Below are 17,755 nucleotides of genomic sequence, written 5' to 3' on the forward strand. Positions count from 1 at the left end.
GATTCAATACACAGGGGTAGAGATTGACATCAAATAAAACTGAAGTTCAACTGAGACTTGTAAAATTCGAAGTGATGAAATATTGATAGTTGCTTTTTCTACAAGTACAAAACTCATGACAAAGCTACTTAATGCTAAAACTATCAGTGGAGGCTTACAATTTCTCAAATGCAACACATAAAAATAGCTAAACAGTACACGTGGATATCGGCAATGTAGCAAATGGCAAAGTCTCAAACTAATCTGTGGGGATTAGCTGGTCACAGTGCTGCAGGTGTTGATGCCATCCTTGCAATCATTGGTGAGATCATTGAATGTTTCTATCTGCTTTTTCCCTCTCAAGAACACCTCTGTATCAACTGACACTCTCATGTAACCATCAAATTCAACTGGAACTCCATTGTTAAGCTTTGTGGTGTCGAAGTACCACTCACTGTTTTCATCCCAAAGATCCTTATACTCGTCAAGGAAATGAGTGGTATACTTGTCTTTCAAAGGGTCAAAGAAAGATGTATCTGGTTCGTTTGTTGCAATGTAGAGGTTCCTTCCATCTTCAATTTTGTCCTGCAGGGTTGATAGAAGTGCATTAGGTGAAGTATCTGCATCAAGGTTAGGCCAAAGCTCCTTGTTATGTGCCTTCTCTCCTCTTTCAATATGCACAGAATCATAATCCCAGTTCAATTTTGATGAGATTGCAGACACTATATCCATTAACCTTCTCGATTTCCATATCAAATGCCATGGTCGTTGAACAACAGACTCCGTTTCTCCTTCACACACCCTATACCAATAATTGTCTGGCTCCACGGACCCAAACTTTCTCATAATCAAAGCATCCTTGACGTCATTAAGTTTCATAGGTGTGACCCTAAAATCCTCCACAAGATGAAGATTCAACCCATCTTTCTTCTGCCATTTCTCCCAATCTGACCAGAACTGCTTTGCGTCTAATACAGATGCAGACTCTCTTAAATGCTCAAAGTCAAAGTAAAACCTGAAATCCTTCCCTTCCTCATCTTGATTCGACGAAGTGTACATGGAAGACAGACAAATATTCAATTCCATGACCAAAGTTCGGTTGAGGTATTGCGCTTCACCTAAAGCACACAAGAAACTCCACAAGTAATGGTTCATGCTCTTGCACCTATCTCCACCACCCATGTAAACTAAGTACTTCCCACGACTAAATGAACCTTCAGACTCAACAACCGGAAGGGTATCATTCACAATCTCCCCCACAACTGGCAAAGAATTCACCTCCTTCTTCCCATTCTTCTCAAACCCAGGCTTCTGATTCTTCTTCTTCTTCCTGGCATTTACTCCAGTATGGTACTCTCCAATGTCACCAACACTAAGAGTACAATTTTCAGACTTCAAAATAGTAAACCTCCTGTAATCCTTGTAAAAGGAAGCAGTCTTCCCTTCCTTAGGCCTAAACCGCCAAGCCATATCACAACTGTTATCATCCAAACCCCGCACAGGTTTCCCAAACCGGTAAAAATGAATATCCTTAAACTTTTCAATGGTGGCCCTCATCAACAAATGGAACACTTCCGGATCCCGGCAATCTATGGGACCCTCACAGCTAGAAGATGCGGTGTCAGAAGCGTCACTGATCGTGTTATCGCCCTCGCTTAAGTTAACAACATCAGTCATATTGATAAAGGTTGCAAATTCAGTTTGATTGGGAGCCATAAAATTCTCACCAGTCCTGACCACAGTGTCATCGGATTTGAAAGTGGCATTGGATTTGGATGTGAGGAAAGTGGTGATCTTGGTTGATGGGTGAAACAAAGGGTCTTCAGGTTCATAGGTGGCGGCAATAATGGTGAAGATCAACACTCCGAGCACAAAAAACGTGAAGCAAAGGTTTCCAATCAAGGCAAGGACATTTGGGCCCAAATTCTCAGGCCTAAAGCTTCCAGTTCTGGAAAATGAGGACCGACCCAACATTTTTTGGAACCAGAAGCTTAAGCTACAACCACCCAAATCTACTATCTAGCAGAAAACAAAAGTACCCAGATAGCCAAATCGCCAAATCGCCTAAGAATGAAGAAATGGTCAAAGAACTATGGTTTTTAGATATTTGGATTGAAAAAGAAGAGATTTTTTTTTTTTGACTTTTTTATTTTCAGATCTTGAAGCTAATGCGAAATGGGATTTGAGAGATCTACCAATTGAAGAAATGTATGAAGCCAAAGACTAGCAGACAAGTGACTGTCAGAAAAATAAAGAGTTTACAGATTTGTCAGGATTACCTTCTGTTTCAAATGAAGGTGAAGCAAAAACCATCAAGAAAGTTTCATCACCATTTTTGTCTTCTCTATCAACTTCGCATCTCTGTGTCTCCAGTGTGAGTGAGTGTGGTGTGGGTGTGAGCTGTAGGCAGCTGCTAGATTTCTCAAAGTCTGAGACTTGTGAATTACGTAGATTGTAAGAGTGCGCAAGGGGCGCACTGCGCCTATCCACTGCGATGTTTCCACGTGGAAGATACGACTACGTGGAAGGAGATGACAGGATTGGCGTATTGCGCGTCCCGGTTAACAATTAGTTTTTATGCGGTTTTTATGACGAGATTTATGAAATGAAGATTAGGAAAATATAAAAAAATGCCGGCTTTAAGTAGTTCGGTGTTTATTGAAGGGAGGTGTCTACTTCATAAGAACAACTGCAGACACACCGACAGTGGCAAAGATGTAATTAGATTGTTGGAGACTTTACTGCAAATCTAACACTTAGCTACTTTAATAATGTGAAAAAAGCTTTGTTTAGAGATGGAAATTTACCTTGTTTAATAATTGATGAAATATTTTAAGCTCCAACATGTCAATCCTTACAGGAACTTTTGTTTTGAAAGGAAAGCATAGGAGATTTCCTAAATTGGATGGATCATGGAGATGGGTGTCACATGGTAGGTTGGTGCTTCACTCTCTTTAATGTGATGGTGGATAAGGATTATGTGGTACTAAATAGAAAACAGCCCTTCAGCTAAAGTACATACAGAATGGGCTTCCAGCCTGCCATATGAGGCACATCTCTAATTTTGCAGAAAAACTTGTGTTAAATGGGGATAGCATTGTTTTGTTACTCAAGGTCAATCACAGTACGTCAAGTGAAAAATTTATCACATGTCATACTGTGATTGGCAAGAATAACAAAACAATGTTACCCCTGTTTCACACTCTGTTTCTTCCAATTTTGGGGTTGCTTTGAATACAAGGTTTGTTCAAATTTTGCACATGTGATGTGATTGCCACCCAGCCACAGCCTCTATTTTCACTTGTGGTAAGAAGAAATGTGCAGTAAAATAGCAGAGTAAATTTTTATATATACATGACCAAAGTTGAGAGATATACAATGGACCCCCATAATGCCACTTATCACCCCCTACTCTAATCCAAGATTTCAACCCCAGTGATTTAGCAGGGTGCGGAGTTTTAACTGCCCAAACAAATACATAGATGCAGATTAAAACTCTAACCCAGTGTTTTGTGAAACTCCTACAGCCGAAAAGATATATATTATGTAGGCTGCGTATTAGAAGGTGTACAAGATGCAGCCCTCTGCTGGATGCAGCTCATGCTATGCTCCATGCTTCTTTTAACCATGTCTTGCAGTAACCTCTTTGCAGTTTCAGCAGCTTTATCAGCTCCATCAACCCTTGTGGCAATGTCATATACAATTCTCTCCAAAACTGAGGACGCCAATTGCTTTTGCTGGGGAGAATCTCTAAGCAAATCTAGCAGTGTACGAGCTCTCTCCCGAGCTTCAGCTGTGCCATCTACAGTCAATCGAAGCAGGCCTGGGACTGCACCTTCATTAAGAATGAGTTCCCGGTATTTATCTCTGCAGCTTTGACACATAGAAAGCAAAGCTCCAACTGCGTGTTCTGTGCTCATAAGAGATCCATCTTCAACAGTTTCTACTAAGGTTAATATCCCACCATCTGAGTTTGAGATTGCAATGCGTCCTTCTTCAGAGTTGGATAGGATTTCAAGAAGGGCAGTAGTTTTTTCGGCAAACTTGGAATACTTTTTGCATTCTTTGAGAAGGTTGATAAGAGGGGGAACGGCTGTAGCATCCAGAATATCAGTTGAGTTCTCTTTACAGGTAGAGAGGTTGTGTAGGGCAGTCACAGCATCAACTTTTCCTTGAACACTTCCAGAGCTGAGGATCTCAACCAGGAGAGGTGCAGCTCCAGAATCTGCAATAATTGGCTTGTTCAGTGCAGCAGCTGAGAGTGTTAAGATTGCTGCAGTGGCTAAATCCCTTAAACTACCATTTTGAAACTTGAGGAGCTCAACAAGAGGGGGGACGGCTCCAGCTGTCACAATTTTGACCTTGTTTCTAATAAACATCAAACAAAGATCCAATCAGACATACTGACAACTTATTTGAATATTTTACTAGTAATAGCCATTACCTAAGATGAGGGTAATGGGCAGAGAGCAAAAGATTGCAGAACTAGTGAGCACTTAAAATTCACACATAATAATGTAACCACACCTATCACACTGTAAGCTCACATGATACACAGTTAAGAAGAATCCTGACATTAACGAGAAAAAACAAAAGGACTGTAGGCCTGATTTTTTTGGTATCAGAATGCTCGTGCAGCATTAAGAGAGAAATAATAGTATGGGAGTTTCCCAAATTCAGCACCTGATTCCGAAAACTTAAACAGCATTAAACTACAAAGATTTATACTTTGATAAGAAAGTTCTCTCCATTAACTACCACATAGATAATCATTTCCATATTTACAAAGAAAAACAAACGAAGACAAAATTAAAACAAGAATTGAACTTGACTGCCTCACCCCCTTCAACAGAAATTTTATCCTAACAAAAGCTATCTCATTTGTCCAGGCTTGGGTATTCCATCTCATTTGCCGCAAAACAAATCCTCCAAAAGAAAGGGTAGGAATCAAGATCCAGTTGGATCTTCCAGTGTATCAGTAACACGAAGATGAAAAATGGTTGAAAGTATGCTCTCCTTCTCAAGTAGTTTGACATACTAATGTACTGCCTTTCACTCAATTTTTCTTTAATGACCAAAATGGCAGAAATTTCACTAAATTGGATTGAAAGGAGCTAATTCTTCCCTCAAGTAGCAATTTTTACTAGTATCAAATCTTTTGCCCAACCCCAACTTCCTCAGTAACTAAACAGAGGACAAATTCACTATTATCTACATTTCCTACATCTCTCTCTCCCTCAGCTAGTAAATAAAGAAGTGATCAAATCCATATAATTATGGACAGCGAGGACTCTTATTGAATCCAAAAGCTCAATCGAGAAAACACCAAATACAAAACTACCTCATCAAAATCCATTTGGTTGGTAGGAAATGTGAACAATTCTTTTCATTTTTGTTATCAAAATCAAGAATTAGCAACCCCATGTAAGAAAAACAAAATGCCCATATCATATCATCTGATTTCATCTCCAATAAAACAAAAAGACAATCCCATAACACAAAAAGTTTCGCACTTTCCCTTGTCACCATTTCACAGCAACAAAATGAGCAAAAAGATACAAAACCCATCAACAAAATTAGCATAAACCAGTCTCTCACAGCCCATCAGTGAATAAAACACAAAGAAATCTGAAGCCATGGAAACAAAATTACCTTTCATTGCGGACAGCGAGGTTGAGGAGAGCGAGGAGAGAGACTTGGCGTGCATCTGGGTTAGGAGAGCACAGCATCAACACCAAAGGTGATATCACACCAGCCGCGCCCAACTTTGACCGGGTCTTGGAAGACGAAGACGATGACGAAGAAGAAGACTTTCTGACTAAGTTTCTGATATCTCTGGCGGCTTCAATCTTGGCCTCCAGATCACCATGGATGAGCTTTGAGGAGATTTCAAGTATAAGGGTTTGCTTCCTTTGGTTCCATGTCTCTACCTCCTCCTTCTCTACCACTTCTCTTGTTTCTTCTTCTTCTTCTCCCACTCCCACTGAGCTTTGCTCCTCCTGTCCCATCTCTCTCTCTCTGACGCTCTTCCTTCGTCTCCCTGTTTCTTTTTCTTTTATGATCTCTTTGGATTTTCTTTTTCAGATTCATAAAATTCCTGCAACCAAAACCAAACGAATTATTTCACCCAAAAACCATATGATCTATAACATTATTTTCCATTTTAACACTAGTAACTAAAGAGATTTGCTAACATCAATTGTTTTTTTTTTTTTTAATTACCACGAGGTGTCCGGGCCAACTTGCGCGCACCTTGATTAATCACCACTCGCGGAATTGAGCCTGCCGCTGGCCACCAGGTGTTGCACATGTATAATCAAATAATTTATATCATTTCCAAAATATACACTCGTACATATAAAAATACTCAATGAATACATTTCCTTTTGAAAACCCTTGATGTGGAAGAGAAGTTTACTTCACACAAGCTCAAAAATGATTACTGAATATTGATTAAGTATTAAGACAAAAATTAATGTAGGCATGTTGAGTAGGATTATGAAAATTAGGGTGGTGGTCTACAAAATATTCTGCGGTCGCAGGAATATATTGAGGGAAGACAAAACACCCGAGCCAGGACAACCACTACACGTCCAGATTACACCCACCAAAGAAATACCCACAACTCTTGGTCATTTTAAAATCATGCAAAAGAAGAAAACTATTTTAATCCACTTGGTTTCTGTGAAGAATTTATTTGGAATATTTCTTGTCCTTTTTTGTATAAAAATCTAAAAAAATGTACACTGACCATAACGTTTTTGTCTATACAGTAACTTTTTTGTTTTTCCTTTTTATTGTTTTATTTGTTAAAATCATTGGTTTGGCTGTAAAGCAGTGCAGTCAATAGTAAATACCAGTTGATGCCAAATATCTTTTTTTTTTTTTTACATTTCTTATTACGAAGGTCGATAGTATATTAAACTTACACATATTATACGGATGCTAAGACTTAAATCCAGGACCTTACCTGAATGAGTAAATACTCCAAACCACTACACTAGTGGGCCAAAAACCTTTTAAAAACATGCATTTACTGTTAGTAAAAAACATGAGAAATTAAAACATAATTTATGTGTTGTACGGCATATGCCATTATTAAGATGCCCAAATGATTATTTCTTGTTTAAAATTACGAGGAAAAGGTTTAAAATTTTACATAAAAATATGTTTTCTTTTGGAATATCTATATATATTTTGTCATACGTCTGGTTTTCTGTGTTCTTAGACTGAAATTTCCACTATCTTGTCTTCAGGAAGATAAATTGCATGATATTGAATTGTTTTACCAAAATATATGTGTGTTCATAATAAACATCTTATAATTTCAAAAAAATAAACATGTAGCTAATCTGTTGTAGTAATTAAGTAAGTACAAACAAGTTACATGATTTGGGATCAAAGAAAAACATCACTTATATTTCATGACATGATAAGCCCCCCGAGCTTCAGTGATGGCTGTAAGGGAGGGCTGCCATGTCATGGCACTTCTCACCGTTCTCTTCCTTCCATGAGATTGAGAACTTGAGCTCTCACTTGAAGTTGAGTGCTCCATTTCACCAGCCTTGTACCTGTGCTTCACATCAATGCCACTAAATGTCACATGTTTCTTCCCAACACTTTTCTGTCTTCCAATGATGCTGCAGATAGAAGAAGAGTCACTCAGCTCACCAACTGCTGCAGCACCTTGTTTCCGTTGCGAAATTGTGTGACTTGAGACGTCCATGGAAGACTGAGATACATAAGAGTTGAAAGAAAATTCTTTGTTGGGTTTTGAAAATTCTTTGTTGGGTTTTCTTATTCTGCGCCGGAGCTTCCTCATGGTTCGACGAGGAACTAGGAGGACCTTTTGGCCAGGAGTGAGGATCTCGTCAGCCTTCACTACCGAATCCCGGGGCCGCCTGAAGACTTCAGGCCTGGCTAGCAAGAAAGAGGGGTACTTCTCCAGTATCTTGGCTGCAGGAATAGCCATGTAGTAGCTCTCAACATGTCCACCTGCATGGACAATCTTCAAGATAGAAGTACCATCCTCCTCTGGCCGTGACTGTGGCTGCGTTGCCGGGGCTTGCTTAGGCAGCGCATGCCGCACAAATGGCTTGAGTTTATGGACATTAAGCAACTTATGGAGCATGTCTACTTAGCTATGGTTCTACAGTTATAAATATATGATAGCAGTCTAGCACAGAAACACTTTGCTTCCTTTTAAGTTTTAACATAATGCACATCGATGAACACAAGAAGCAAAGCTTAGTATTTTTTTTCTGATAGGGCCGAGTTAAAGTTAACAATGTTAATAAAGTAAAGGATAAATCCAGGCAGGATAGCGACGGATAGTGAGTGGCAGGCTTTGGCTTCGGCTTCGTTTTGCAGTCTGTCAGCCAATAGTTTCATATCAAATTAAAAAATTGGCCTGCAGCTCATCTCAAGAGGCAAAGCATGTCACAAAGAACAGTTTATACTGTTAAGTTGGCAGTCATTTGGTATAATTAGGCCACAAATCATCAAACTAATCGCATTGCTTGTACTCATTTGCACAAACTTACTGATCAAATAGTCACTCATCCCCTGAGCTCCGTTCAATCATACGACCAATCAAGCATGACACTCTTCAATCATAAACCTTTGTGTGTGTAAAATTGTTTCTGTACACTCAAATCCGCACATTGAATATGGGTCATCATGACGACAAGTGGTCTTAATTAGTGGATATTACAAAGAAAGTAGAACGCATAAATCAAAAAGGGGATATTCTGCACTGATATCAGAATCCAACTACGTATTTTTCCTTCGAACACAAGAAATTCGCCTCAAAACCCTGCAAACTACGAGATGCCTCAGCAATGCCAGAGTCAACTAATACAATTGACATGTTTGTTTCTGTTATACCAAATACAACAGTCCAATACAGATTTTTCTTGCTATCAAAATTCACTTTACAGGTAAGACAACAGAAAGACAAGAACAATGGAATGGAAATTCTTCACCAGCCTATATCTTACCTTCCAAAACCTATAAAACCTCTGATATAGAAGAGAGAATGAAAGAGATTCTCACCACTCGAAAGTAAATTCTAAGTTCGAAAACTTCAAAAAAGATAAGTAGAAAGAACAGAGAGACAGGAAGGGGAAGAGACGAGAGAGGACTTCAAAGTGAAATGGGAAAAATGGCAACACCATAAAGCAGCAGAAAGAAAGAGAAGATCTGCCATGCCTACCTTGACTAACTAAACGGGTCAATATCAGTTACAGGTGGATTGCACCTTTTATGTCCTCAACCCAAACAATCAGAAGATACTATTGGCAATTTTTTTTTCCAGCCTCCTTTAACAGATTTACACTCAAATCTAAGCCAACTTTGTATCTTCTTGATGTCTTCCTCTATCCAAACTAGTTGGAGTTGTCCAAAAGAATTCCCAAGATTGGACTTGCAATTCTTGTTTTGAAGTTTACAAAAACTCAAATTTTTGTTTCAGTAGTTACTCGGCCAGTTGATCTGTGCATGCTGAGGCTGCTGATAAACACTGCCCCCAGGTCCCACCATGTCAACAGCCCCAGCCATGGTCTGGGACTGTTGCAGAAGTGGATGAACAGTGGCTGCTGTTACTGCTTGTGCAGGGTGGTAGATACCAGCAAAGGTGCCGTGGCCAGCCTGTGTTGGGGTGAAAGTAACATGCTGACCCTGTGGGGGAAGGTTGTAAAATGAACTTGTTAAGCTGGACATTTCTCGGCCAGGTGCAGCAACCCACACAGAAGATCCTTCACTCTGTAGAAAAGCAATTTGTAAATGTCAAGCAAGCAATGATGTCAAGGGGGAAAATGGAAGGACTAAATGCTCTAATAAACATGAAAGGAAGATGGGAAAACCCAGTACTCTCTAAGACTAACAACTATTTGTACCACTTAGGAATGATGAGCCTCTACAAGTTCATCGGAAAGAAAGAAGTAGAGATATTTAAAACCCAAGCACAAAAAAAGTATACAGGAGCACCAAAACATGCACACAAAAAAAGTCCCAAAAAAGTAAAGAAGTAGAGATATTAAGAAAAAAGCATCCCCATGAAAAAATCCTTTTATCTGTATTAACCATCCGCTTTGTAAAACATCCTATTGTCCCTTTCCATCCAAATTCACCAACAAAGTAAACAAATTACGGAAAAGCAGGCTCTGACTTTTATTGCTATTATTTAAAATCCGTGCAACAACAACAAAAAAGTACAGAAAAGATAAAAACCAACCTGCTGGCCCGTCATGTATACATTACTTTCCTTGAACTGAGATGTGCTCAGATCCTCATTAGCAGTAGAGTTTCCAGCTGTTGTGGCAGAACTGGGATTATAACCAGCTGGGGAGGAGCCATATGGTCCATAACCACTTGCCATTCCGATATGAGCAGAGTTCCCTGTATTAGTCCCCGTTTTGTATTGTGGCAGTGAGTATTTGACTCCTGTGGCAGCTGCTGCTGGAGGAGCTGGATACACACCACCAGCTTGAGGTTGCTGAGGAAATGCACCATTGCCCAAAAATTGATGGATGGCTGGAGGTGGAACATAGAATGGGGAAAAATAGTGACTGTAGGGAATGTAATTAGGAGCATAATGAGATATGTGCATCCCGGCTGGCGGTCGAAAGACAGGAACTTGCTGCTGAGTTACACCTATTGAGCTTTGCACAAGCCCAGCAGCCTGTGTCACCAATGGTGTTGGGCCAGCTGCAGATAGAACCCCACCCTGCAAATAGCCATATAGTAGCATCAAAATAAAGGAAGCATCTATAAAACTAACTCGTCACCTAGGTGTGTTAGTAATGCAAACCTCTTGTGGAGACTGAGAACTTGGAGGCAATACTGCAACATTCCCATTGTACTTGGAGGAAACCCCAGGAGATGGAAAAGGAGAAAGGCGGCCGTCACTATCAGCACCTGAGCGGTAAAACTGGGCATAATAACTTGCTGGGTCAAAGGGTGGTTGTACCTATGGACACATAGTTATGATTGCCATCAAATGATTGCAAAATAAAAGAAAAGTCAATCAACAAGGAAACATCTAATACAAATAAAGAAAATATATATTAAAACTATTCTCTAGTGCGGACGTCCGGATACTTCTTAATGTCCGAACTCGTTTTGGTTTTTTGCATGATCAGAATGAATTCATTCATTCGTTCAATGGAAAGGAAACCATTTCCAATTTGTTTCGTGTATCCCTCTTCTTTTCAATATTGTTGTCATTAAAAAAAAGGCAGTGAAGCACATAAAAAGCCTCCCAGTTCTCTCTACAGGCCACCAATGAAGGAAATGCCCAATCTAGAGGTGATGTTTGACTTTTTGGTATTAGCAGAGCATGGTTTCTATTCTACTAGTACCAAGAAATGTGAGAAAAGTGTTTGAGTTGATTTATTAGCACAAAGAATGCAAAAAAACTAGTCCAGACATTAGAAAAAATAAGGATGTCCGCATTAGAGAACAAGGTTTAGGGAAGCTTAAGTTTGAGAGCTGTTTTATTATATAAGCAGTTACAATATAGGAAGGTCTCATAAAATGGGAAGCTAAGTTTGAGAGCTCACCACAAAGCTTGGAAGGCGAGAAATATCTCGTGGTTGAGACTCGGAGTTTTCAAATGGCGCAAGCTGACTCCCCAAAATTGGGGGCACAAACCCAAAACTGTAGTTTGGGGAAGTATGAGACACAGAGAACTGATGGCCTCCAGACGGCAATGCAGTGTCATGCTTGGATTCATTCTGTCCTTGGGTTGCACTGGATGAGACATCACCCTCACCAGATGATATATTTTCAGGTGCGTGAGTAGGTGATTGCGGATGATCAGGATAATCATCCTCATTGGCAGTTGCCAATGCATTTTGATTGCTGGATCCAAGATATAAAAAATAACAATAATAAAACAGCATCAGCACAATTTCGCTACAGAGAGATTATATGGTATACCACAGTAGATAAAAATGCCAGGATCAGAAATATGTTTGTTGTCAAAGTTACAAGCAGTACACTATAATTGCTTAAACCCGAACACAGGCTACACAATTACTTGCTTGAAAATGAGCTTTATTGCATGATTAGGGTCTGATAAAGGTTATTAGTTTACCAATAATCCCAAAGCACAAGCAGTTAGGATGTGGGTCAGCAATAATTTTATATTCTGACACAACCCTTCAAATTTGGGCCTCTCTCTACAACTAAAGTCCAACACCAATTGCAAGGATTTGAACTCAAGATTTCCTGCTCTGATGCCATGATAAGGTTTGGTGGTTTACCATTATTCCCAAAATCTTAAGCTGAAAGGGAAAGGGTCAACTATCAATATCAAGCCAGGTCAAATACAAGCCGAAAAGCTTTGATGAGACAATATGTGCCAAAAATCTGGGGCAATAATTCAATTTTCTACATCCAAAAAGTTCCTTGCAAATGAGCTACCCTTATTTTTATTGACCACCCTAGTATTCGACAGAATGATTTTCCTGATACTACTAGTTTTATTGATGTTGTATTGCCAGAGGAGAACAAGTAGAGAATTTAACCATTAAGGGAGGTAAAAATAAAAACAATGCATCTAGTCTCAGGCAAACTTAAATATACAGCATTGATATGATACAGTAAAGTAAATAATCATCATTACAAACCTTGATAACTGTTCCTCCACAGCTTCTTCAATAACCTGAGAAGTTTCAGACCGAGGTGTTGAGCTCTTATCAGTCTCAGGACCACTGACATAGCCAGTAGTCACGCCAAAGGTAGCACCAAAACTTCCAAAACTCAACTTGGTTCTTTCAGATTCAGGAACATGGATGTGATTTGGAAGAATAACTGTTTTGCGCTGGGGAAGGTGCAACTCTTCTAGCTTCCTCTGCAATTTTGAAGTTGCTTCTTCTGAATCAAGGACGCTTGAAACAGACTGTGACTGGGACGGGGCCTTTACAGAATCAGCAGGAACCTCAGATGCAACAGCAGTACCAGTTGTTCCTTGACCTTGAACAACAGTAGAATTTACAGGTTTTGGTTTCCACTCCTTGTTGGTACCGACTGCTGAAGACAATCATATATCATACAAAGTTTGCACAAGTCAAAAACTATCATAAGCATTCAAGAAATAATAAACATCAAGTCATCAGGTGTTTTTTTTTACCAACAAGGCAAATAGATATAGCTTTTCTAGTAGGCAGAAAATTATCCTGTATGACAACACAAATTATCTCCAAAATTGCAAAAGACTGGACTAACTCTGATGTCTTTCTTTGCAAAGGAGAAATGAAGTATCTAACAGTGAACTACCCAATACTGACCAAAGCAAAGCAGGCAGCCAACACTCTATTCGTCAAGCAGAAAATCACGTTCAAATTTCAAAGAATGTCAGCCATCCATTCTAAGTGTACCTTTGTTAAGTAGATTCTCTTGTGTAAGAATCAAAAGTTATTACCAACAGAGAGACACATAACGACCGATAATGCAAGGACAATTATCAATATTTTGAATGCTTCAGACAGATTAGAACAACTTCAATATTAAGTTGAGAGATTTAGTACAATGCAAAAGCACATCAATAAAATAACAAAAGCAAAAGGCGGGTCATCATATTTTCCTTCCTCTTTTCTTATGGAAGCTGCTTGGGTTGGAGGTGAAGTCTAACTATTAACACAATCCCTAATGTCTCAAAAACCCATATGAACTCTTGACAGTTTCAAGTACCCAACATAATTATTAAGACAATATATATATATATATAGGGGAGTACACACAACAAACAAAACCAGTATCATACCTTTTTGAGTGCCAACTGATTGTTGTGACCGGCTACTGTAATTAGATGATGGCCGACTACCCGAACTGCCATGAGTTGAAGTAGATGAAGGGTGTGAAAGATCAGCAAGCTGACTTTTCCCAACTCCCTGTGTTTTGCTTGCCACTTTTCCTTGTGCTTGAGAGCTACCAATCTCAGAAGCTGCAATAGCATCATTCAAGAATGCTAAGACAAGTTATAATTCAATACTAGCTTTGCAGGGGATAGTCTATCAAACTAAATTAAATTTCTAAAATTCTAGATCAGCAATTAAATTGATCTCATCAGTTGCATCTGACTCACCAGAAGGATGATGACTTCCTACTTCACGTTTAATTGTGCCCACAGAACCTGGGAGCCGTGAATCATTAGATGGCACAAGTACTGGATCTGAAGGAGAGAAACAAACTGCCAATGTAGATGCTGGGGTTGGCAACACCAAGCCACTACTGGAGCTTGGTGCAGGCTGCTCATGCAAGTCCTCATTTCCAAATTTAACAGTGGTGTTCTTGTTTGCATCCACTGGGGGGACCGAACTTCCCAAATTATCTCCAACCAATGACAAACTTATATCAGGACCACTTCCAGCAGATACATGGGAGGGATGCACAACACTAGTACTTCCAGAAACCACATTGGTAGAACCATCCACAATGACCGGTACAGAGCTGCAAATGATATTTAAACATATAAGTTAAATACCAAACATAAACTGCATTCAAGATGAATGGCCACGGAAATTACATAAAGGCATTTGGTTTTAAAACTATAGCCACCTTGTTACCAGACTTCGCTCTTTATTTTTTGTCTCGCGAGAGGTTGGCAAAGAGGGAGCACCACCTTTCTCTGCAACCTGACTGGGTCCATTCTCAGTTCCAGGAGCAGTACTTCTACCACCACCAGCATCTGACAAAAAGTACACAGAATAAAGTTAGCTTGGCTGGTATGACTAAGATTGGTGGCACAATAAGATTCAAACTGTTACAACAGTAAAGCAGGGTGTAAGTAAACATTTTCAAATCTACAAATTTAATAACTCCAATCATATTGAGGAGAAGGGGAAGATATAATTTTTCCCTTAATTCCGCCCAAGCCATAGATACCAAGAAAATAAAAAAGGTGTAGCTTACTAGACTAGGCAACCTTCTATGGAACTGTTAAATTAACACAAAGGAAATAGTAGTTGGAGAAAAAAGTTATACAGTTATAGTCAGTAGAAAAACATAAAATTTGGCCCTAATCGGCAAACATAATTAAGTCATATCATTGAACCCAGGATTTTGGCAAGGATAAAAAGAAAAAGTACAGGCAATAGTGACCTTCAAACACATTGTAATTTGAGTGTCGCTTACCATGTGACACATAACGAGGTGAGAAATTCACCCGACCACCCCTACCCCCTCGTCCCTGCATTCCAGGTCTCCACCGCAACTCTGCAGACTCTCTGTTGTTCAGATTCTGCAAGATATAAGACAAGTAATTGTTATTCAAATTTAAAAAACCATAATTAAAAACGAATCAGGAGGAAAATAATACAAAAGACAAACTACACATATTTGTAAAGAAACCACATTATAAATTTTCTTTTTAAAAAATAAAAAGAGTTGCTTCATGATAGAACATATTAAAAATCCACTCCCTTACAGACCAGTTTCCCAAATTAACTGATTTGGCTGTCGGTAAAAATCAGCCATGATTAGAATCTCTTACCTCTTTTCTCTTGTCACGTTTCCTTTTAACCTCATGAAATGGATCTGCAGATCGATACATAAGAGTATTATTTCACTTAAAGAAAAAGAACAAATAGACGGAGCAACAAGTCCATACAGTTGGAATTTAGACGGTACAAAACCTTGGACAAGAAGTCCACCGCAAACAAATATCATAGACCTACACAACCTCATTTGGAACATGTGCAACTCCAAGACAAGACTAGACTAAAAACCAGTTAGTGTATAGCAGGCCCTCCAATCTAACAGAATAGTAGAGAAAAAAAAATTGAATCCCTAAACCCTGCTCATACAGATGCCCACAACAAAGCTGAAAATCCAACCCTATTCCAGAGATCCTCCACCCCAACTCCTGAATAGTCTTTGATTTTCATTTTTCCAGGAAAAGACCACTTCACTGTGCTCACTGCAAAAATATTTCAACAAGGATGTAGCTTTCAAACATTTAAAACCAAAACAACACTGAATCCTAAAGTTATTTTCCTTTTCACCTTTATTCCGAACTTACCAAATGGAGGATTAATTCCAAAAACATGCACATTAACTTCAATAAACCTTTTTTCTTTTAAGGCAAGCTAGAGCTTACTTCTGGACCCCAAAAATGACCACAATTTATGGTAGAATTAAAACCTAATTATAAAATTAATCTAAATCTTCTAATTTTACACAAATTTATCTCACTATTATTGGCATAGTCACTCTGAAATGTCTGAACATGATTGCTATGAAACAACAAAGTACGAACTCAATTACTAAGATGATATCAGAATCCAACTAAGCCTTATAAGAAACACACAAAGTCACAAACAGTGAAAACCCATCATAGCAAATAAAAAACTGAACTCAATTCCCACATAATCAAAATCAAATCAAACCAGATGAAACAGCAAAAAACAAGAACTTTAACACGCGGATCACGTCGAATCACAGAAAGGAAAACAAGGTAACCAAGCCGAGGCAACCAAAACAAAGGAGCAAAGCAAAAAACCAATTGTAGGTACCCTGGAGGAGAAGCTTCTGCGCGGTCTCGTTGGGATCCATATTACATTCCTTGAGCATTGCATAGATTTCCTCCTCACTATGATTGCCCGTGATCTCCTTGATGTCCTGGATCGTCTTCCTCACACTGTTTGGGATTGAAACCCTAAACCCACCACCACTCATCTTTGCAAACCCCACAAAGCCAAAAGACCCAAGACTGAGTGAAAATGTGGAAATAGGACAAAGGAAACAGAGACTTAGATGGAGAATATGAATTGCTGGGTAGAGAGGATTGGGCTTTAGATGACTATATGAACATATGCTAAAAGATGAAAAATTTTAAATGAAAGGGAAAAAATGAGCTTTTTATGGGTATTTGAATTGATCTACGACAAGCAGACAGACAGAATGAGAACGAGAACAAGAAGAAAGGAGGAGGAGAATTGAGAGAGAGAGAGAGAGAGAGATAGAGAGAGAAGGGGGGAGGGAGCTAAATGAAAGTGTTTTTGGAGTGTAGGGCTTTTTGGTTGATTTGCCTAATTTTTTTGTTTTTTATTTTAATTATTTTTACAAATTAAATTTATTTTTTTTGTTCCTTTTGATTTGTGTTTGATTCCATTTCTCAAATGGGGAAGCTACTACTAGCCTACTAGTCTTTGCATTTGTTAATGACACTGTGCTTTTGATATTTTGATATGTTTTTGCTAGGCCTACTCATCACTGTCCACTTTTCAGAATGTGTGTGATCCCTAGCTCAATCATAGTATCCTACCACCACCTTTACACTCAGATCCAAAAAAAATACCATCATATTCACTGCTCCACAATGATAGTTCTTTTTTCCTTTTCCTAATAAATTTATATTTTACTTTTTATTTATTTATTTATAGAATGAGTAATTCGAACTTTGAGATCTCTTCTAATATTAAAAAACTAATTGATTATCGATATTTAAATCTTAATACTCGATAATTCAATATTGTGTTATTGAAATTTTCTATAAGACAATGTAGCGGCGTAATCAGTTTATTCTACACCTAAAGCAATGTATGCGTATTTTTTTTTATAACACAATACATAATAATACATGTACTTTATAGCAACAACAAAAATCCTATTAGCCCAAAAAAAAAAAAAACTTTAGACATAAATATTTAATCGTGCATTTGAATAAAACTGCAAAGCATTCGTGTTTTCTATATTAAAATAAATATTATATGGACTAATTGCAGTTTCATGTAATGAGAATATACTTGAGTTGCTAAAAGGTATCGTTTAA

General features: G+C 38.6%; 3 protein-coding genes across 6 annotated transcripts; all 3 read right to left on the bottom strand.

Moving 5' to 3' along the window:
* Window positions 1-23: 23 nt before the first annotated feature.
* LOC110755640 (calcium ion-binding protein) lies at window positions 24-2,500 on the bottom strand. The gene is made up of 2 exons (XM_021956879.2): window positions 2,259-2,500; window positions 24-2,043 (listed from the first exon to the last, which is right to left on the bottom strand). Exon 2 carries the CDS (start codon window positions 1,951-1,953, stop codon window positions 253-255), a length of 1,701 nt encoding a protein of 566 aa, XP_021812571.2. The 5' UTR covers window positions 1,954-2,043; window positions 2,259-2,500; the 3' UTR covers window positions 24-252.
* A 798-nt stretch (window positions 2,501-3,298) lies between these two features.
* On the bottom strand, window positions 3,299-6,357 carry LOC110755641 (ARM repeat superfamily protein). 2 transcript variants are annotated; one of them, XM_088251109.1, is made up of 3 exons: window positions 6,232-6,357; window positions 5,632-6,076; window positions 3,299-4,347 (listed from the first exon to the last, which is right to left on the bottom strand). In XM_088251109.1, the coding sequence occupies exons 2-3, from the start codon at window positions 5,985-5,987 to the stop codon at window positions 3,522-3,524; spliced, it is 1,182 nt and encodes a 393-aa protein (XP_088107235.1). In that variant the 5' UTR covers window positions 5,988-6,076; window positions 6,232-6,357; the 3' UTR covers window positions 3,299-3,521. The 2 variants fall into 2 exon arrangements, with proteins under 2 accessions (XP_088107235.1, XP_021812572.1); XM_021956880.2 differs by having other exon boundaries at window positions 6,202-6,342.
* A 2,452-nt stretch (window positions 6,358-8,809) lies between these two features.
* On the bottom strand, window positions 8,810-16,978 carry LOC110755633 (flocculation protein (DUF1296)). 3 transcript variants are annotated; one of them, XM_021956864.2, is made up of 11 exons: window positions 16,497-16,978; window positions 15,476-15,519; window positions 15,118-15,223; window positions 14,542-14,671; window positions 14,069-14,433; window positions 13,748-13,951; window positions 12,612-13,014; window positions 11,541-11,841; window positions 10,790-10,948; window positions 10,214-10,705; window positions 8,810-9,741 (listed from the first exon to the last, which is right to left on the bottom strand). In XM_021956864.2, the coding sequence occupies exons 1-11, from the start codon at window positions 16,657-16,659 to the stop codon at window positions 9,448-9,450; spliced, it is 2,661 nt and encodes an 886-aa protein (XP_021812556.2). In that variant the 5' UTR covers window positions 16,660-16,978; the 3' UTR covers window positions 8,810-9,447. The 3 variants fall into 3 exon arrangements, with proteins under 3 accessions (XP_021812556.2, XP_021812559.2, XP_021812557.2); XM_021956867.2 differs by having other exon boundaries at window positions 13,748-13,927; window positions 16,497-16,977; XM_021956865.2 differs by having other exon boundaries at window positions 12,612-13,011; window positions 16,497-16,977.
* Window positions 16,979-17,755: the final 777 nt, after the last annotated feature.

Source organism: Prunus avium, chromosome 3, assembly GCF_965620075.1.
Source record: "Prunus avium chromosome 3, drPruAviu1.hap1.1, whole genome shotgun sequence".
NCBI lineage: Eukaryota > Viridiplantae > Streptophyta > Magnoliopsida > Rosales > Rosaceae > Prunus > Prunus avium.